Here is a 20636-nt window from a genome sequence, read left to right as displayed (position 1 = left end):
GCGTCAGTTCCACCAGTACCACCAGCGAAATCGGGAACCAGAGCTCGCCTGGAAAACCGGCACAGATCGGAAACCGGAGCTCGCCTGGAAAACCGGCACAGATCGGGAACCAGAGTCCATCTGAGAATAACAGCGAGACCGGGAAATAAGTTCACCTAAACACAGCGAGATCGGGAACCACAGCTCGCCCTAAAACACCGGATGAGTTCGGGAACCAGAGCCCCTCTCTGATGCTGCTGTAGTAGGCGGCCCTCTCACCGATTATATAGCTGGGTATGATGCTGATATAGGCCCAGGGCGGCCTCAGCAGCAGCACGCCGACCACGAACGGAGCGGCCAGCAGCTGGGAGGCGGCCACGGCGCCGAGCCGACCGGCCGGGCCGAACCGCCGGCCAGCGCCGTCCGAGACCAGCCCCCCGAGCAGCAGGCCCAGCGGCCCGGAGACCAGCGGCACCCAGCTCATGTAGGCGCCCACCTGGGCCGCCGTCTGGCCCTGGCTCTCGAAGAACGTCTCGGCGCTGTACGACCAGACGTACACGGCCGCGTTACGGACGGAGCCGGCCAGCGCCAGCAGCAGCAGCGGGGGACGGGCGAACAGCCGGAGCAGGCGGGGCACGGCGTGCGCCGCCGGCCGAGCCGAGTCCGCCGCCGGGGGCGCTGACAGGTCGGCGCGGGGCGCTCACGGAGCGTGGCCAGCATCAGCAGGGCCAGCAGCACGCCCGGCGCGCCCGACACGAGGTACGCCCACCGCCAGCCCTGTGGGACGCGAGGGCGAGGTGATTTAGTTGGTAGATTTTACGGTCTTACGCTTAGGTACGTGGATTGTTAGTTGTTACACATGTGTTGCTTTCTCTCTCTCTCTCTCTCTCTCTCTCTCTCTGTCTCTCTCTCTCTCTCTCTCTCTCTCTCTCTCTCTCTCTCTCTCTCTCTCTCTCTCTCTCTCTCTCTCTCTCTCTCTCTCTCTCTCTCTCTCTCTCTCTCTCTCTCTCTCTCTCTCTCTCTCTTTCTCTCTCTCTCTCTCTCTCTCCCTCTTTCTCTCTCTCTCTCTCTCTCTCTCTCTCTATCTCTCTCTCTCTCTCTCTCTCTCTCTCTCTCTCTCTCTCTGTCTCTCTGTCTCTCTCTCTCTCTCTCTCTCTCTCTCTCTCTCTATCTCTCTCTCTATCTATCTCTCTATCTATCTCTGTCTCTCTCTCTCCCTCTCTCTCTCTCTCTCTTCCCCTCACCATTCCCATGATATCTGCCTCTGTGATAAAGTCGCCGACTGCGTAGGCCAGCGAGTACCCGAAGTAGATGCCCCAGTTGTAGACGCCGAGCGCTGTGCCGCGCAGCTCGGGACTGAAGTAGTCGGCCAGCAGCGAGGTGGCCAGGGGCGTGCAGCCGGCCTCGCCGAACCCGACTCCGAACCTCAGCGCGGCCAGCTGCCAGTACCGCTGGGCCAGCCCGGTCAGCAGCACGCAGACGGCCCAGACCAGCAGACAGGCGCACAGCAGCAGCTGCCGGGCGGAGGAGATCGGAAAATTCGGGAGACGGGGCGCTTCAGCAGACGATTTGATTCAATAGCTCTATTGCGATGAGCTTTTTCATGTTTCACTTTTTACTAGGTAATTCGCTTTTTGACTTGCGATCAACATGGAAACGAATCAGATTTTGTTCCAACATTTCTTTTCGATCGTTGCAGAGATATTTATTTTTGAATAACGATCCCCGCTCAGTCTTCATTTTGTCGACGAAAAAATCGCTCATCATATTTACCCGAAAATAGCACACATAAAACACCACTGCCATCGGTAAGTGCTGTATTTGATTCTGTGCACCTTTCTGTTGCAGCGATCGGCGGCGAGGCCGAGCGGCAGACCTGCCACGGTGAAGACCAGCGTGAAGACGGGCCCGGCCAGCAGGTCGTACTGCAGACCCGTGCCGGTGTAGTCCCAGCTGCAGCCCGCCACTCCGGCACGGTCAGCCAGGGTCACACAGCTGCCGACAGGCGAGGGGTTTCGGTGGAGTGGGGGCCAGGGGGGATGGTTCGGACGTTAGAATGTAAGCACGGCTCGGTAAGATCACCCCTCCCCCTCTGCACTCGTAGCCACCGCCCTGCCCTCACTCCCGTCTGCGCTAAGCCCATTGTGTCGTGTGTACCCCCCCCCCCCCTCTCCCCCCACCTGAGGCTGTCGGTTGCGTTGGCGCAGTCTGCGGCAGTCAGAGAGGACTCGGCCGAGACGTTGAGCAGACAGCCCCGGTCGCCGAAGTGGATCTCCTGGGCGGAGGGGCGGGCCACCACGGCCAGCATGTAGCGGTCCATCTTGCTGAGCAGGTAGGCGGCCATCAGCAGCAGAAGCACGTACAGACTATACGGAGACTGGCGCAGCAGCGCGCACGGGCCGCCGCCCCTCCGAGGGGCGCGCGCTCCCTCCGAACCACCTTCTGACGTCACCATGACGTCACACAGACGGTAAAGTGACGTCACAAAGCCTCCCCGGTGCCAGACGTCGACTACCTTTACCAGGAGATCAGTGGGTTGCTGGTCCGCCCACGATGTGAGTTTATAGGACGTCGGACGGCAACAGCCGTCACATGGGACCGTTCCACCAGAGACCACTTCTAACGCACGATCTCGCCGCCACAGATACGCTGCTGTTTTTCACTGCCGGGAGTGGACACTGACGGCCCTCGGTCGACATCAGCTGACCGTTATCAGCGCAGATCACGGCCGTCAGCTGACGGTATCTGTCCTATCGGACAGCAGGTCACCGCGGGCGCGCTCCTCCGGAGGTGACCATACCAGTTGACTGGTTTGTCGACACGGCTCATCCGTTTATCCTTGGCGCACTCAGATTAAGCGTAACGCTTGTGTGCGAATGACGATTACTCATTAGCTCATTAGCTAAAAAAATGTTTTGATTCATCATCAGCCAGTAAGAAAAAAGTGAAAAGTGAATTATGGGGACAAATTGACTCCGGATACTCCGCCGAAACCGATCATCAAAACAGACGAGCTGTTTGAAACAGATTTTTTTGCGCCAAATTTAAAAACAGCATATCACGTACGCATGCTGACTTGCGACAGGATGGCTACGTGGCTGGCTTCCTAACTATAACCAATCCATAACCGTACAAATATTTGAGGTTCTAAGCCAATTAACCGGCGCCGGGCCGTGGACCCCCCCCCCCCTCCTGTGTTTTTTTTTCACAGATATCTCAAATACTGCGGTGCAAGGCGCCACCATTTTTGGCACACCTATTTATGCATTTTCAGTGTTTACATTATTTATTGATGTGTATACCCATTGCCCACTACCCAGACTATTGTCCTTTTAACTGCATGACTCACTGCATGACTTATTATTGAGCATAATGCCTGTTGGTGTTTTTTTTTACAATAAAAATAAGCATAAACATTTTTTCCACGCATTTGTAAAAATGCCTGACCCAGGTCGCTCAAGGTCAGGTCACCAGGTCACGTCAAGTGACCTCACCTCAGAAAGTTAGAATGCTCGTCATAGCTACAACACCGATGGAACGATCTCCTCGAAACTTTCAGCGACTGATTGCATAACATGTACATACGTACAGGTCTCGCGGGTTTTAAGGGTAGGTTTTGCCTTTCCGGCTATATCTTTTTCGTCTTTAGCTTTGTAGGCTTGAAGATGTGACCAAGTTATTCGTATGGCTCCCTACCATGATCATGGAAAAAGGTTTGATCGTATGCCGGCTAGTTTCGGAGAAATTCAAACAAAACCTCAAAATCCGCCGTTTGGGGCATTCTGACCGCGGCTTCCCTGCAGTCGCCTATGACTACAGTGGTGCCACCCAACGGGTAGGACGCTGAAACACAGAGGCATGAATGAATCCAGCGCGTGGTGAACGGTGGATAGAGGCGGGACTCGGCAGAGGCTATCACTGCGGCTCGCGCAGGGCGTCCTTGGACACCGGGCGAGCCTTCGGGCGGTGAGGCCAGAGGTCACGACAGCCAGGCGCTGTTTGGCGTGAACGGAGGGGAGGCGCTTGCCTCCGCCAGCCTCGCCTCAGCCAACTTAGCCGGTTTGGTGGTAGTGGTGGTGGTGGTGTGTGTGCGTGGGGGGGGGGGGGCAGGCGGGAGGGGCTAGAACAAACGGGATAAAATAAAATGGAAACGTCTTGCTATGGTCAACTTACAATATTGTTTACCTAATAAGCATTTACCACCATTTTATAATAAGCATTTATTTAGTTCGGTATTAACATTACGAAAAAAAAACATATTAACTTGAGAAATATACAGGAAATATTATTTTTCGATGTTACCGTTTACTTTTAATGAAATTTAAACCCTACTTCTTATCATGGGTGTTAAAATGAACCCCTCTCCTTGGTTTTTCCTGAATAACTCGCGTAAAAAGTGGCGGATCGCAGCGAAGAGGTGCCGTAAGTTATTTTTCTTAGTATAAGTAAATAAATACCCATGCGGTCAGGACTCAGGAGTCAGGATAAGTTCAGACCATCTGCAATTTGAAAGTTTACACCTACCCTGAAAATTTCATGACCCTGACCAAAATGACCTTTGGTCTGTGACTAGTTTTTAGAGCCCATTACAGGCCAGAACGGGCATTCGGCGTGTCAGGTCTCACTAACCGTTCGTTTCTAGACTTGTGATAAGAAACGTCCCAGCATGCGAAATGGTGTTTGGTTCCTTGTGTCTTATTTGGCCGGGACCAGGGGAGGAACTTGGCCGGTGCCTTCAGGGCTGCTTAACTACAAATTTGCAGATCTGTGAAGCGCAAGGACCCGATCTAGCCAGGTTCACAACCACTAGGAATGACATTGCGGCACAGCCGGTCTTCAAGGTTTCCGTGCCTCTAGAATATCTGCAGTTTAGCTACCGGTTTCCGGTCACGTGTCCTAAAGGCGAGGTAACTAGCGATTGAAATGGAAACACGTTAAACAGGCTAGCTGTGAGAAGGATTAGGTTCATTTCAAATCCGTGTTTGTCGCTAAATATCTGTACCGACCGTTTTCTAAAAAGGTTAATTTATCCCCTCTCCCCCTCTCTCTCCCTCCCTCTCCCCCTCTCCTCCCCCTCCCTCTCCCTCTCCCGCTCCAGCTCCCTCTCCCTCTCTCTCTCTCTCTCTCTCTCTCTCTCTCTCTCTCTCTCTCTCTCTCTCTCTCTCTCTCTCTCTCTCTCTCTCTCTCTCTCTCTCTCTCTCTCTTATACTGAAAGCTCCATAAAAAGGTCACGACAAAAACTTCTAGGCAGGTCTCGATCCTTCCGACTTTTGCGTCATTAAACTGACTTGGAAGGTCAACGTATGACCTCTGGTCAACGAATGATCTATGACCTAAAAATTGGGTATCATCGGCTTTCTCTCGTCACGTGCAACATGCTTCTTCTTTTCAAGAAGCTCTAGTTTGATTGCAGAAGCCGATCAACTGTGGGGTCTGATCCACCCCCGCCAGCGAAAACGCCGGCGGGGGTGGATCAGCGTTAGCGCCTGCGAAAACGCCGATATCGGTGCGAGTATGGCATATTCCGTTATAAACAATGTTATGTTTTGCTTTTTTAGCGGCTCACATCGATTTTGCTCTAGAAATAACGAAACAAAAATCAGCTTACAGTGATATGGCTTAAATTTTTACGCCTAGTTTCCTTTAAAAAAAAAACTAACTGCATTCATGCAACGTATTTCTTTGTCAGTTTTGTGACAAAGTTTTGGAAATATAGTGCAGCAGAAAACAAAACTTTGTTGTGGAACGAACTCCAGCCTCAGCAGGTCACGGTTAAGCCTCGCCCGTTGGGGGGGGGGGGGGCAATATGCCCCCTGTGTTTTTCCTGAATAACAAGAAAACAGCGGCGCACAGCCCCGCCGAACTTTCAGTACTTCCCGGGCATCAATTTGACACCTTCACAAAAAAATTCAAGTCTTAGCTTACCTTAGGTCATGAGTTATTGATGTCAAACTGAGGCCATGTTCGAGCAAAAATGAGCAGAAACATGAAATCTTGAAACGCTCACAAAAGCTACAGTTAACAAGCAATTTCTAACTTCTTTATCTGGTCATGTAAAGAAAAAATGGCGATACAAAACTGCAATCTGGGATTTTCAAAATATTGTGCTTTTTACCTCAGAAATAAAACTTTTTCTATAAAATAGAAAAAAAAATCGAATTTCAAAAAATGGAATATATGTGATAGTCTCTGCTCTCTTCTATCTGCATACTAAATTGTAGATCGATACCTCCTTTTTTGGCCAAGTTATAGCGAAAAAAATCTTCAAAATTGATAACGTCAAACTTTCAAACTCAATTTTTAGGAATTCTAGACCACGTAGCGCAAAACAAAGCCCAACATTAGACTCTCCGTGGCCAGCTGCATCGCATCAATATGCAAAATATGCAAAATATGCAAATTGCAAAATATGCAAAATATGCAAAATATGCAAAATATGCAATATGCAATTATGCAAAAATTTCAACTTTAAAATTTGAAAGTTGAACATTTGAACTTTTACAGGCATTTGACCTGACCTTGGCCTGACCTTCACCAGAACATAACCTAAACTGGTCCCAAAGGTTACCTGACCCACATAATCGCATTTGCCATGAAAAATGGACCAGAAAACATGCATCACATAACATTTTCATATTGTGACCGCAGTGACCTGACCTCTGTGACCTGATCTGGTATCGGTGACCTCGAATTTCCTCATCGATGAATGACATGCATTTTACTCGATTTTACAACATATTTCTTGAAATGCCTGTAAACGGTGAAAATTCGACATCTGACCTAACCTGTGACGTCATCGCTTTGACTAAGGTCAATGAAATTGGGTCAAAAGTTATTCCCCCGTTGGGACTATCCAACACCATTTGCTGCTTGTCGCTATGTTGCGTGGTTCTCGAGATCATAGGAGGGGGGGGGGGAAACAAAATGCCCCCCCCCCAGCGTTGCTCGGTAGAACCTAACGGGGCGCGGGTTAAATGACATAACTGCTCCCAAGAAATAACATTACAGCCGTCTCCCGGCCTCAATGGTAAGCGGCTAAAATTTTGGACGACTACCTATGGATCGGCACGCTGCCGGCTCACCCCGCCCGCTGGCTACGGGTGGCCTTGGCCGTTCAATGCCGATTGGCCAACGGCCGAGGTCGTGCGCTGGTCAGCACGCAGAGAGGACGGGACGCGGTACTGCGTATTGTGAGTGACCTCTGACCTTTCCCCGTCCCCTGACCGCATGCCGTGTCGCCTGCCCAGACGATAAAAACCGGTTCTAGCCTTTACGCAGGCTGCCACTCTAACCCTCCCCTCCCCACTTTACTATGTGCCGTAGTACGCGCTCGCGAGTAACTGGGCGGAGCAAATGGTCACCAATACAGAGGCGGAACTGGCTGCCCTCCCGCTCGCCGAGCGACCTACCGCTAAAACCCGCGAGACCTGTACCTATACTCGTATCTCGGAGTTTTAATATCGGTGACCGAAGTTCGCATACTTTACAAGTGTCGGCAGTCGGCACCCAAACTGTGCGGCAGGTAGGCTCGTCGGGCCCCGACCTGCCTGTGATTTTTTGGCAGGACATATATACGGTAAGACAAGTAAAGGAGTTGTTACAATCTCAACGACACACTTTGGTAAAGGTACAAAAATGTAGCGGTTATCATTCAGAGCACACAAATTGATTTAGCGTTTTTGTTTCCAAAATTAGTTTTATCTTCCTTTCTTCAACACAGCCTTGGCTGCAAAGGAAAGGCCGTAATGAATCGAAACTGAATGCCCAAGTCCTTCTACTCTCCAGCAGAACAAAGATTGCTCTCATTAACCAGAATTACACGAACAACGGGATGTATTTAACCCTAGTTTGTCAAACACCTCGTGTTAGTTCCAGCTGGCCTGCTCCGGCGGCATTTCCATCATACACTCTGCAGTGAGCACCAGTCCGTCCACAATCCGGCCGCACCCAATTCCCTTGTTAGATCCCTCCCGTCTACACTGGTACGAGAAGACAGCTCTGCGCCTCCCCAGACACAGCCGTCGGTGTTGATATCGACCTCAGTCCGTATCCGTCAGATCAGCAGAGCACGGAGTGTGCTATCACTGTCGGTAGCTCGCGCGGACGCAGCGGTCGGCTCCACCGGAACAGGACAGCCTGGTGCAGCACCAGCCGAGGAAAGTCGGCTGGCACAGTCCGGTGGAGTGGTGAGCACACCAGTCAGAGCAGCTCGACAGACACTCGTCTGAAACGACCACGCCGGTCAGCCACCGGGCATATCCGGCCTACATCACCGGCTAGGGGACGCAGGATGATTCAGATTTCAGCTAGCCGGCATTTTCTTAAATGTCTCATTTAATGTCTATTTCAATTTTCCTTGTCGAAAATAAATATTTTTTTTTGTTGACACATGTTAATAAATTACAGCAAAGTTCCATAGCAAACTATGTAGGTACTGGCAATTCACATAAATCTTGCTGACACATTTCTAGTTTCTACATACATTTTTAGCTTTTTAGGTGCACTCTAAGTCGGCTTATTTTTAGATCTACATAGTTTGCATACAGGTGACCTACGACCTACGACATACCAATGTCTGACGCTGACCTCTGTGTCATCTCTGTCCTACATAAATTACGACTGAAATACCCCGTGTATGTAGACTATAGCTGCAGGCCGGCGGCACTCACTGAGGCTGAGCGGCCGGCACTGAGGTCGACAGGTGACCCCCGTTGGAAGCAGGCCGCCGTCACTCGGCGGCAGGCAGAAGCACTGCTGACCGGTAACGTGAGCGCCGCACCGATCGCCGTACACGCCGCACCGCGTCTCTGAAACCCCGCGCGTCCGGGCGAATACCCGGGAGATTATACGGTCAGCAGTAATTATCTAAAGGGTCTGGAAACTGTCGATAGTCGCTCAAAGCACCTTAAAGCATTAGTTATGTAACAAAAGTTCCAAAATATCAAGATGAGAATCACGTATGTATTGAAAATAGAAGATAAGAGGCAAGAGCTGAATAGTTATGTGGCAATTACCTAATACTATCAGTTTTCAAAAAACATAGTTGCATTATACAATTTTGCAACGTTATGAATGAAATTAAATCCCTCAAATATGTTTCGTAAACACAGGGCGGCTACCTTTAAAAGGCGCTTTAGCGCTTATTTAGACCGCCGATCTCACTTACCGAGGCCGGAGCAGCGGGGACAATCGATTCCTGAAATAGAATATAGATAGGCATGGGAAAAGTTTTCCAGATATGAAACACAAATAGTCTATCTGAAATCTTGTAGTCGCGGAGTAATCTTAGTCTTTTGTACCGTGTACGCACAGGTATGCACAAAAAATATTTAAATAAACATTGTTATAATCAAATGCCGAAGCACTCTGGTGAACAGCATTATATATAATGTATTTAATGGAATAACCTTCTGTTCAAAATCCTAAAAATTGCCAAAACCTGCCAAAAAACACTTGAATATATTTCGGAGGCGTTCCTTATCGGTTCAAGTAATGGAACCGATGAAGGAATGCCTCCGAAATATATTCAAGTGTTTTTTTTTTCATTTTTGTAACTTTTGCCAATTCTTAGAATTTTGAACATAAGGTTATTCCATTTAATATAAACATTGTTATCGTAAAACCGGCCCTGTAGTCAATAAATTAATGCTGATTATGTAAGGACATATTTGTGTTATTTGTGTTATTTGTGTTACGGGTAGTTTTTATGCAGAAAGTTTTTAACAGTTTTTTTCGCTATAACTTGGCCAAAAAAGAGGTATCAATCTCATCATAGATATTCAGTTTTTTTTTCGAAATTCGTAAAAATGCTCGGGATATTTTGACTTATTTATCCAAAAAACGACTTTTTATTTTTGGGGGCAAAATCCAACAATTTCAAAAATTGGTGGTAGCATTTTATACCAAGCCCTGTTAATTCTACACCTTCTCCGTTGAAACATTTACGGTATCTTCAAAGCTGTAGGCTGACAGCTCTTCCCGCGAAACCTCCTTTTGGTCGAAAATTGCAGAGCATGACGTCATTATGACGTGACTTTCGGCTAAACTATCATACCCTCTGGATTCTGGAAACAATTAAAACATTGATGCCCGGAGGGGTCCTGAAAGTTTGGTGACGATATCTCCAGTCGTTGAGAAATATCTTATCTACGGAAAAGGACAAGGGAGGCCGTTTCGGCCCTCCTACGGGGTGTGGAATTATGCTCGTAAGTCCTCATGTATGTAATGCTCAAGGCTGTTTGTTCTTGTTTAGGTTAGAAAAAACTTAGTGTTAAATGATCCCGTGTTGCATCGAGAGTACATGAACCTCCAGGCTCCACGAATCAAACAATTAAAACAGTTACATTAAAGGCGTACCGGTTTCGTCGGCGGCGTACAACGGCGCTGAAGAAGTCTAATAGACGAAACCGGTACGCCTTTAATGTAACTGTTTTAATTGTTTGATTCGTGGAGCCTGGAGGTTCATGTACTCTGGATGCAATACTTGTCCATTTATTACTACAAATGATCCCGTGTACCTATTAGCAATAATTATTTGTAGTTACTTCTTTAATATTAGTTTTTTCTTCGAAATGCTGTAGCGTGTTTACGTTATGCCCTTATCCCTACCTGGTGTTTGGCAGGCATAACACGATGAACCTGAAACAGAGAAAACACGCAAACATTATTGAGAAAAGTAGCCACAGCATGTAGGTACAAACGTCCGTTGTCCAATATCTGTCAATACACTATGCATGCATTAGATTTTGACAGGAGCCCGTCTGTTTTTCACGTGTGCCACGTTTCGAAGTCGATTCGATGGGCTCTAACGGGAACAGCTAATGCTACGATGCCAGGTCATTCTTACCATTGCAACGACATATGATAGGACTTATGCCTTATGGTAAACATCGAATATTGACAGGGCTCGGACCCCGCAAGACATGGTAGGTACTATGATGCAACAATACATATGCATCATTAACCCACGTATGGCTGGGGGGGGGGGGGGCTCTACAGACCCAAAGCCCCTTCCCCTCCCGTTCCCTGCTGAGTATAAGCGCTATCATCTAAACCAGAGTAGGTTAGGTTAAAATTTCGTAGCTAACATGGGGCGGTATTAAATGACGTCAGAGTGTTGTCTTGTTCACTGGCGGATCGAGGGGTGGGTATTTGGGGGTAACGACCCCCCTTCCGGCCCCCGCGTCGCCCGAAATCGAAAATTTACAGTTTTTTTCAAGAACAGAAAGAAAATAAAAACTGTTATTTATGAAAGGTTTAATTGATACCGCACTGACTAGGAGGGCGTAAGGAGCGGAACCCGGGAGTTATTTTTGAACCGAAAAAAATAGGGATAGGTATGGCCCCGCAGCGTGCAAGACCGACTTTCTGGATCCCCCAGTGGTCATGTTCGGGCGAGTCATTCAAGCCCAGGAGTCAAGCCTTTCGATCGACTTACCGGTGGCAGTAGTCTTTACCACAGCAATGCTTATAACCAAACACATCACTAAGGATCTATGCATGTTTGTATGAGCTTATGGCGACGAATCAAGCAGAAAGCTCTTCGAACGGCAGCTGCAAACTCCAGCAGTTCCACTCTACGTGACTGTGGCTGCCTCCAAAGGTCTAGCGGCATTTACGTCTCACCTGGCCTTTTATACGGTGTCCGATAATGCAGCTCATAATTACCCCGTGTAGCCCCGTGCATCGTGGTGTGACTCGTGACTGACATCCCGCTCGCGGCTTACGGCCGTTGCATCATCCGACATTTAGAGTTCACACTGCATGCATGGCCCAGCCGAGCCTCGCAATCCATTCTAGCCAAGGCTAAAGCGCAGACGCCGGTGCCGCATGACCTTCGAGTTGTCCTTTCGGCGGAGCCAGCTGGATTAGATATGCATGTACAATGTATGTGCCTACTACATGTTTTGTTCGTTGGCGCACCAAAGTTTTGTTCTTTTTATAGAGGCAATTATAGTGTCAGAGGACACATTACTTTTTCAACTAATGCCTAGCTCGATCAGGGAACGAACGGCTCATTTTCCCTTTTCATGAAGGAATAGGGGACAAAAGATATCTGACAAAAGATTGGTACCTAGGGCTCACGAAGCATTGGTAGGGTCCAAATTAACATTTTTATGGCTTGGGCCCTACCGAGCCCATACAAAACGACACCCCTGTGGCCTGTGGATGAGGTTATGTTACTGGCGGGTTCGCTTTTCCAGCCAGCAAAACTAGTCTGCCCGTATCTTGTTTTACTCTGGCTAGCTCCGGCACTCACTCCGGCAGATATGGAAATACGGGCAAGGTCTGGAGCTCTACTGGAGCCGACACACGAAACCAGAGCTCGCCCGCACCACAGCCGGACTTATGCCGCATCAGCCGTGCCGTACCTCAACCGTACTTTAGCCACAGTAAGCCAGGACAGCTACGAGGCAGCCGAACCTGGTCTTAGCAGGCCGTGGCAGGGAGCCGGACTTGAGCTGGACTCGGCGTTCCGAAACCAAACCAAGTCCGAAGCGCTACGGCAAAGACTGGCTAACCGGAATGGAGCCATTTCGACCCAAACCCCCTGTTCCGACGGCGTTCCGTTTACACCGCACCGGCCCAAACCTGGTATGTCGCAGTGGCCGGGGCAAAACGGAAGAATAAACAGCATGCCTTCGTTACTATGTTTTTTCGGGCTGACGAGCGCAACACGGCTATAAGATTACGAGGAAAGTGCAATCACCACTGCAGCACTGCCCTTAATTAATGATTCAGAACTGGTGGTGTGAAATTATCTAGAAACCAGATGAAAGTTGAAACGAAGCGAGTGAAACAAAATAATACACAATTGGAAAGACGGTGTGTGCAATACAATTGTAAATTTGAATTATTATTGACATTGTTAAAGTACATATTCGTATAATCGTTTATTTGGTTGCAACTAAAAATAGCATACGTCAAAACTGAAACAACTCGGACCGCAACGAATTGTCATTTCTCGTCATCACGATTTCTATGCTTCGCTAGCATTTGATAGCCTATGTCTGTCCATCGATATGATTTATTACAGCGTACTGCCGCAAGCCACTTAGAATTTGACAAATGACGAAGCACGACTTGAGGCACATGCTGTGGCTAGCCATTGTCATGTGGCAGCAGGGTTGAATTATTATCGCGGTATTACGTCTAATGCGAATTATTATTGTCCAATAATAACGTATTGCTGATGCGAATGTTTCAGCTGATTTTTTCCTCACTCCAAAAATACTGGTCCAAAGAAAGACATTACAAGCATACATTTTATGAATAGTAGGTTAAGCTAAGCACGTTTACCATCAAAAGACCCTGGATATTGTTTACCGTGGTACAAACGTGTCACCAAATTAAAGCCAATGCCACGACGTGTCATGACTTATGACTTAGATCAACAATAAGCAATGACAACCCCGCTGGTCAGCCGGTGGTATGGCGTTCCTCTGCTCAGTTCTTCTTTCCCTTGCGGCAGTACTTGCGGTTGGCACAGGGGCCGCTCTTGCAGCACCATCCCTGGAACTGGGGGTGGCAGCCAGCGCCGGGGAACGAGCCCTTCACGCACCAGCCGCTGCAGATGCGCAGACACTCGTCTGAAACACGGGGAGGGTGCTCTGCAGTCAGCACGGCTGCACATGGGTGGGGGCCATTCACAATCCGTTTTTTGACTAGCGACGTGTGCAGTCCAACAGTCCATGGCATTCATACCGATACGAAAAGATAAAGCCATGAAGAGCCTTGAACGACATTACCATCCTCAAGGATAGGATTGGATGGAGGTTACATTTACAACTGAAAAGGCCACAACCGTTACTTTGGGGATGCTCAGTCAGCAGCATATTAATGTCTGTCGGTCGTCAGCTATTTGGGACATTTATTGAGGGACGTACCCAGCTCGATGGGTCGGAGCTGCGGCCCGCAATATACGCCGACAAACGGGTGCGGGTGTGTGTGGTACTTGGGCAGGCAGAAGCACGGCTTGCCGAAGTAGTGGTGGCCGCACCACTGACCGTACAGGCCGCAGTACATCTCTGAAATGGAGAGGCCGGCCGCGCCATCAACCGGTGACTGCAGGGAGGGGGCTGATATCAAATATCATCTAACGACATCTAATGAGAAATTGGCATTTCTATTGTACAGGGTGTCTCAAAAGTTCGTTCACAGGTACTAGCCATGCTTTTTTGTCAATAATTCTGAATCAACAATTAATTAACCGTCGAACTTTTGCATGGGCATTCGTAACAACCTTCCTCAAGCAGTCTCATTGTTTTCAAGCGCATTCGACCCTTCATGAGCTCACAAAAAGGGTTCATCTCTGACCATGGGTCAGGCATGAAAATAGAGGTCGCAAAATCGTGTCGGCTGAGAAACTCTATATTTCAGGAGTAATGGGAATGGTTAAGTCGGAAATGACTCATGGCAAACTGTCGGCGAGGCTGAGTACAACATGATGATCATCTAATAAAAACGGTGGCTAAAATTTTTGAAGGACAAAACCATGCGAGACTAACAGCGTTTTGAACGACCCTCGTACGACAGCAGACTCGTGCTCAGGAAAGCAGCTTAAAATGAAGTTATAACTATTGAAAACTGACAAGAAGCTAACAGACAGAGGTTACCCAGTTTCAAAAATTGCAGGTCATCGTAAAATAATGATAAAGTATCATTTTAAATTGTTTATTATATCTATAACGCTAAATTTTAGGGGAAAAACACGAAAATCGTCAATGCCAAGGACAAATGACCCTCCAAAAGTGTCAATTAATGTAAATTTTTATCTTACGAAGTTTCATGAGGCAGATCTGGAGCGAATAGCTTTCTTTTAGACACAAAATCCCAACAAAACCGCACGATGGACAGGTTTTGGCCGTTTACCAAGCAGAACCTCTCCTGAGGAAAACACTCCGCAACCCAGTGAAGATCTTGTCATGGGGAATGATATTGATGAGCGTTTGGGATTTGCAAAATTTGGACAACGTGTCTAAGAAACAGATGGCCGACACATTCTTCTACAATATGCTGCGAAAAATTTGCCCCTGGAACTTCCCATTTGTTCAGGAATGGGGTTGTTTTGAAAAGGAAAATGGTGCTTGGGAGGTCGGCGCCAGTCATTCATGAAGGAGTTAGCGCCAGAGAAGACCTACAAAATACTCACGGATGGTGTCGATGCAAGCTGACGGCTTTCAGGAAGAAGCGGATGTTGCCGGGGAGCTCGTCAAACCTAAATCCGACGCAGAAACTGCAGGGGATTCCCCTATACAAGAGCTTGAAAGCTGGTAACCTTTTATCAGCCTCCGGCAGCTGACGGAGCGACGAAAATCGGTATGGACAAATATTTTTGGAGATACAGCAAATAGTTTGATTTCCAACCTTCCGAATCAGTTGTCAAAGCATGCATATTTGTCTAGTGTGCACACAGACACCAAAACCTTAGATTTTTGGCCGGTTCTTATATGTTTTATGGGCATGGAAAATGTGTGAACGAACTTTTGAGACACCCTGTATTGCTCTTTGGAAAGGAATACGATACCTACAGTGTAAATTGTAAATTAACTTGTTTCAAATGAGCACCTATGTTCTTCATTCATTTCAGTTATGCACGGGAAGGACATAATGGTGGACATGCCACGGCTCGTGCTGTTAGATAAGCGACAAATTGTGTGCTTTTTTATGCTAATACCTACACCCGACGTTGAATGCACAGGCAAACGGTTTCAGGAGGCAGGCGTAAGGCATCCGTAAAATTTATACAACCTACAGCATGGCGTGAAGGAGCTGTCAATGTGCTTACGTGGGTTTTTGCAGTTCGGCCAGGATTTTGCTGAAACAGACAAAATAATACCTTATACCAGCATTGATATAACGCACTGTGTTACTAGACAGTACACTCATGGGCTTTAGCATGATCACAGATGGCAACAAAGCTTAATCAAGAGCTTTAATGCTAGCGATAATAAACATTTAATGCAGTATCATGCACTGAGTACCTAGTTTTAGCGCAGCCTTTGTGATTTGCAGTGTATAGGTAATTACTTGCTCTTCCATAATAAATACCAAGATTCCCATAAATACGGTCGTCCAACAGGTACGGGTGCTTGGTCCATAGCATACCGTCTAATAAATACGAACTCCCGGACTCACCTTCTGTCGAAGCGAAAGCCGAGAGAAAGAGAAGACAAAGCACCAGCATCCTGGCTAATTCCTACAGAATACAGATGCTGAGAATTGGGTAGTCTTGAAAACGAAACAGCTTCAGAAGTGGCTGCCGTAGGTATGTCGCTTGTTTGGGGCTCTTGGTTTTATAGCTAGGTACCTACCTACCTATTAGTTTGTCAGGGTGACTCAACCTGGGTTGACCTTTAGGGCCTCAGAAAATGTCATATCGACAAAAGCAATAATACTAGGCTGCGCCACCGCAGACCACCTTTAGCGAGGCGCCTGCGCAGTAGCTGGCACCTGTGTGGGCCCACGGTCTGTTGGACCGTGACTCGTGACTGACACGGCTGATGACACCGCCGATCACCGAGTGACACCGACTGACATCGCCGAGTGGGACGGCTGACGACACTTCGCTGATGACACGGCTGACGACATCGCTGACACGGCCGTCAATCACAGCCGGCTGAGGCGGGCGGTGTCACTGCTAGTGTCAGTGTCATAGTCAGTGTCAGTCAGTAGATGCTCACACATAAGTGCTACGTCAAAAGGCGGTCACTTTTAACACGTCAAATAGCCGGTCATAAGTACAATGTATATTACAAGACGGTCACATAAATATGTCAAATCGACGGTCTCATATAACGCGTCAAATAGGCGGTCATCGATGCGCTAAGAAGATAGTATCAGTTTTTATATGTGTTCCTTAGACGGTCACATGAGCTGCAATATTAAATGTTTACAACAGTGAAAACTGTAGGTATCCTGTATTTAAGCAGCCCCAATGTGTTAGGAAGAGCGGTACGTGCACGCCACAGGTCACCACAAATGACAATTACAGTCTTGATTCTAATCGGAAGGATTTAGGGTCAAATCGATTTACCGATCTTGAAGCACTATCGCCTTTACATTGAGCAATTGATTACGAGCGTGCGAGCGCAGCGAGCGAAGTGAGTCTTTTCAATATAACGGAAAAATCTCAGTATGAGCGGCCCGGCCCGGCCCGGTCTGTAATGCTTTTGAGAGGCTTATATCTTAGCAGCCGCTGGACCGATTGGCCTGCGGTCTTTTTTGCTGGGTAGCCAAGGGCTCCGCCACCGGGGGGGACGGGTGGGACATGTCCCCCCCAACCAAAATGTTGGGTGGGACATACTATCTTTTGTCCCCCCCAATAATCGGCTCCTCCGCTGGTAGATAAATCGACTCTTGTTCCTGACACCGAATACAGAACATAAGTGCAAAGAATCTCCGAAGAAAAAAACGTGATGAGAATCTAATTAACCTGTCGTCGACAACCTATATTGTCGCCCTGTGCTTTAAGTTTTTTTCTGTTATGGGGGCCACAGATTTCAATTTTTTAGTAGACAATATCGACAGGCATTTTCGCGTTAGGTATATCAACGTGAGTCTACTGCAACGAATGTTCGCAATCATACGTCCCAGTCCGATGATGAATCCAGTAGGTATATACTATATCCAGTAGGTAATCCAGTAGGTATATCAAATAAGGATCTCTCAAATTCAATCAATTAAATAATCAATACGGAGATTTTTTTCGGGTAAACGCTGTCGTTCTTTAAGAGGAAACTTCCATCGGTCAAATAAGAATATCGCAGAACTGTAGGATGAGAGAAGCTGTTTGTTTCAAGTGTTTGAGAGGTTAACCCTCGTTCATATATGGACTATGGTGGGTCGGATTGACCCACCCCTCAGTTTTTCACAAGTAACTCGCGTAAAAAGTGGTTTATCGTGACGAAACTATTAGTATTTCCCGGGAATTTTGCACATCCTCTGAAAATTTCATGATCCTAAGTCCTAACCCCATGGGCCATGACTTTTGGGCCTGTGGCCTATTTCTGGAGACCATGTCAGGCCGAACCACCGATTCGGTGTATGTTAGCGCACATTATCTGTACGTTTCCAGACTTGTTATGTCATAAAACCGAGCCAACATGTGAAATGACGGTAGACACATGCATTCTGGTAGGTGTCAAGGTCACGTGAATTAGACACATGCATTCTAGTAGGTGTCAAGGTCACGTGAATATCAGGTCAAGGTCATTACCGTTAGATGAATTTGGTTCACTTTTTCGAGCTATGCATGTTACTAGGAAACTTTTTGGAGATGATGTCGAATTAACCCTATTAGTGGCAGGCTCCTGGCTACCCCTATTAGTGGCAGGGGGGGGGGGGGCTGTTTACGACCCCCCTTGATATCTCGAGATCTAACGGGCCGATTTTCAAAATTCAAACGGCATTCGATTTCGCTCAACGTGATCTACATTTCTAAAAAATAAAATTAAAAAATGTCAATAGTATATAGTAGAGGGGGGTAAAAACGGGCAAATTGCAGATACATTTTAGACTGTTTATCAATTATCACGGCCAGGTTTCTGAACCAATCTTAACGCAACTTTTGCCGATCGATAGAGAATGAACCAGGAATTCACATGGATCCTAAAAATATGCATTTTCAAAAATCATAGGCGGATACAGATCATTGAGATTGGGGGTACACAAAAAGTATAGTAAATAAGGTTTTTGTTGGTACTGTTTCTAAAAACGGTGGTAATGGTCTTGTTATGTTACAATTTTTTTATGAGAGAACGACTACAATTGTATTGGTCATGCATAGGCGGTGTCAGGGCACCTATGTTGGGAGGTAAAACATAACCCCCCTTTTTGGACGCCTGGGTCCGCCTATTATAGCAAAAACGTGTCAAAAGAGGATGCACAATAACTGTATATGTTATCACATGATAACTTTCATTCACTGTTCGTAAAACTGGTGCAGCATCGTGATCTTCGCCCAAATGACTCGCTTCACGAATAGGACCCCCCAATTCCCAGTGCTCTGGAGCCGCCCCTGGTAAAGTTATGAACTTGAAATTTTCAGGGAATGTGTCCAATTTAGTTTTAAGAAAAGTCAGACAATTTCAGCATCATAGCTTCAGCGGTTTCGGAGATATTCCCGAAAAACCTGAGGGGTGGATAAAAACAACCCCCCTGCCACTAATAGGGTTAAGCATATAACATTGAGAAGTAGTTTTGGTACCAATGCAACATGTTACGAAGCTGTCTGTGGTTGACACCTACTTTGACTAGCCGGAGGGACACGCACTTGTTGATCTCAGCTAACCTGATCCGACCTTCGCCAAATGCTAAAAATGGATTCAGATTCAGCGCAAAACTATGAGCCAGATACCATTAAAAAATTGAAGCTGGTCTTTCAAGTTTTTTTCTGTCTGGTGTGTCAATATGATGAAGGTACAATGACTACAATCTAATATTGGGTAATATTGCATGGGTCAGGTGGCCTACCATTTCTCTATTTTTTATTTATCTAGTTAAAAAATCATCGTATCAGGGCTATGACGAAAAACAAGTGGCCTAAATCCGATGAGAAAACTGGATTTGGGGGTACCCTAGGTTTAGAGGAGACACTAGGGCGATGGGCGAAGAGCAGACCGTCCCCCCCAACCAAAAGTCCGTGGCGGAGCCCTTGTGGGTAGCCCCATCCCTTCTACCCCGTAATTGACTACTTTTGATACAACTCAGTGACCGTCGTGGCACGTGCCACGTGAAAAAGTCAAGGGTGTTCAAGCTGTTTTGCAAAAGTAGTGACTTTGAGAGGCTCATATCTCAGCAGCCGCTTGGGCGATTGGCTTGCGGTAATTTTTTTTCAAAAATAGGATACTCTCGATGCATGTGGGTCACCCCCAGTGCACGTGCAAAATACAACAATAAGAGGTGTCAAATTTGTTCCCATTTTAACCCTATTCCTGGCGGGCTCCGCCGGGACAAGAAACTGGCGGGGGGGGCCGATTCGGCCCCCCCTGAGATCTCGAGAACGAAGCTAGATAGCGACAAACGGTAAACGGCATCGGATACGCACGGTCAAGATCTACAATTTATACTAAGGTCATTTTCAGGTCAGGTCAAAGATGACGTCACAGGGGTCGAAAAAGTCAAAATGGCGGCGCTAGATATGGAGAGTTTTTCTCGAATAACTTTCGAATTAGTCAAGATAGGAACAAACTAAGGGCATCATCGTGATCCTCTCGTCAATCCGCATCGAATGATATATATGTTGACCTCGCAAGGTCAAGGTCAAAGGTTGACCTCAGGTCACGTGACCTTGAGGTCATCATGTATATCATTCGATGCGTCTTGACGAGCTGAACACAATGAGACCATCCACGCGTCTGTATCTTGTTCCTGTACGGAGTTATTGGCCAAAAACCTTTGGTGATCTTTGATGACGTCACATGACCTCACAGCTGCCCAACAGCAAAACAGACCTCAAGGTAGTGAAGGTTGATCGTATATGAAGTCATGTATGGTATATGGGGCCATTCCGACCCGTTTTAGTGGTAAAAACAGGGAGTTGATTTTTCCCCCATTGACTTATAATGGGGAGGTCGCGAAACTGACCTGACCTTAGGTCACCGATATCAAAATTCCGAGATATACAAATTGCACATACTGGTACCCTAACTAAAGCC

General features: G+C 47.3%; 3 protein-coding genes across 3 annotated transcripts; all 3 read right to left on the bottom strand.

Annotated features, from left to right (window-relative positions):
- Window positions 1-341: 341 nt before the first annotated feature.
- LOC122375327 (protein spinster homolog 1-like) lies at window positions 342-2882 on the bottom strand. Its single transcript, XM_043354642.1, has 4 exons — window positions 2160-2882; window positions 1815-1974; window positions 1224-1493; window positions 342-756 (listed from the first exon to the last, which is right to left on the bottom strand). Exons 1-4 carry the CDS (start codon window positions 2432-2434, stop codon window positions 460-462), a joined length of 1002 nt encoding a protein of 333 aa, XP_043210577.1. The 5' UTR covers window positions 2435-2882; the 3' UTR covers window positions 342-459.
- A 4899-nt stretch (window positions 2883-7781) lies between these two features.
- On the bottom strand, window positions 7782-11608 carry LOC122375333. The gene is made up of 5 exons (XM_043354653.1): window positions 11417-11608; window positions 10588-10617; window positions 9146-9175; window positions 8649-8786; window positions 7782-8203 (listed from the first exon to the last, which is right to left on the bottom strand). The coding sequence occupies exons 1-5, from the start codon at window positions 11478-11480 to the stop codon at window positions 8061-8063; spliced, it is 405 nt and encodes a 134-aa protein (XP_043210588.1). The 5' UTR covers window positions 11481-11608; the 3' UTR covers window positions 7782-8060.
- A 1251-nt stretch (window positions 11609-12859) lies between these two features.
- On the bottom strand, window positions 12860-16296 carry LOC122375331. The gene is made up of 4 exons (XM_043354650.1): window positions 16117-16296; window positions 15767-15796; window positions 13866-14006; window positions 12860-13568 (listed from the first exon to the last, which is right to left on the bottom strand). The coding sequence occupies exons 1-4, from the start codon at window positions 16163-16165 to the stop codon at window positions 13426-13428; spliced, it is 363 nt and encodes a 120-aa protein (XP_043210585.1). The 5' UTR covers window positions 16166-16296; the 3' UTR covers window positions 12860-13425.
- Window positions 16297-20636: the final 4340 nt, after the last annotated feature.

This window comes from Amphibalanus amphitrite, unplaced genomic scaffold (assembly GCF_019059575.1).
Source record: "Amphibalanus amphitrite isolate SeventyFive unplaced genomic scaffold, NRLGWU_Aamphi_draft 001819F_arrow, whole genome shotgun sequence".
Lineage (NCBI taxonomy): Eukaryota > Metazoa > Arthropoda > Thecostraca > Balanomorpha > Balanidae > Amphibalanus > Amphibalanus amphitrite.
The sequence above is the reverse complement of the archived record's forward strand: the minus strand, read 5'-3'. Positions and strand labels throughout refer to the sequence as shown.

Coding starts and splice junctions, on each gene's coding strand:
- LOC122375331 (XM_043354650.1), bottom strand. CDS start 16,165: ATGCTGGTGCTTTGTCTTCTCTTTCTCTCGGCTTTCGCTTCGACAGAA. Junction 14,007..15,766: donor GCCGAACTGCAAAAACCCAC/GTAAGCACATTG, acceptor TCTCCATTTCAG/AGATGTACTGCGGCCTGTAC. Junction 13,569..13,865: donor GCTCCGACCCATCGAGCTGG/GTACGTCCCTCA, acceptor CCCGTGTTTCAG/ACGAGTGTCTGCGCATCTGC.
- LOC122375333 (XM_043354653.1), bottom strand. CDS start 11,480: ATGCATAGATCCTTAGTGATGTGTTTGGTTATAAGCATTGCTGTGGTA. Junction 10,618..11,416: donor GGTAAAGACTACTGCCACCG/GTAAGTCGATCG, acceptor TCTCTGTTTCAG/GTTCATCGTGTTATGCCTGC. Junction 8,787..9,145: donor TCCCCGCTGCTCCGGCCTCG/GTAAGTGAGATC, acceptor GCGGGGTTTCAG/AGACGCGGTGCGGCGTGTAC.
- LOC122375327 (XM_043354642.1), bottom strand. CDS start 2,434: ATGGTGACGTCAGAAGGTGGTTCGGAGGGAGCGCGCGCCCCTCGGAGG. Junction 1,494..1,814: donor CCGATCGCTGCAACAGAAAG/GTGCACAGAATC, acceptor TCCGCCCGGCAG/CTGCTGCTGTGCGCCTGTCT. Junction 757..1,223: donor AGGCAGATATCATGGGAATG/GTGAGGGGAAGA, acceptor CGCGTCCCACAG/GGCTGGCGGTGGGCGTACCT.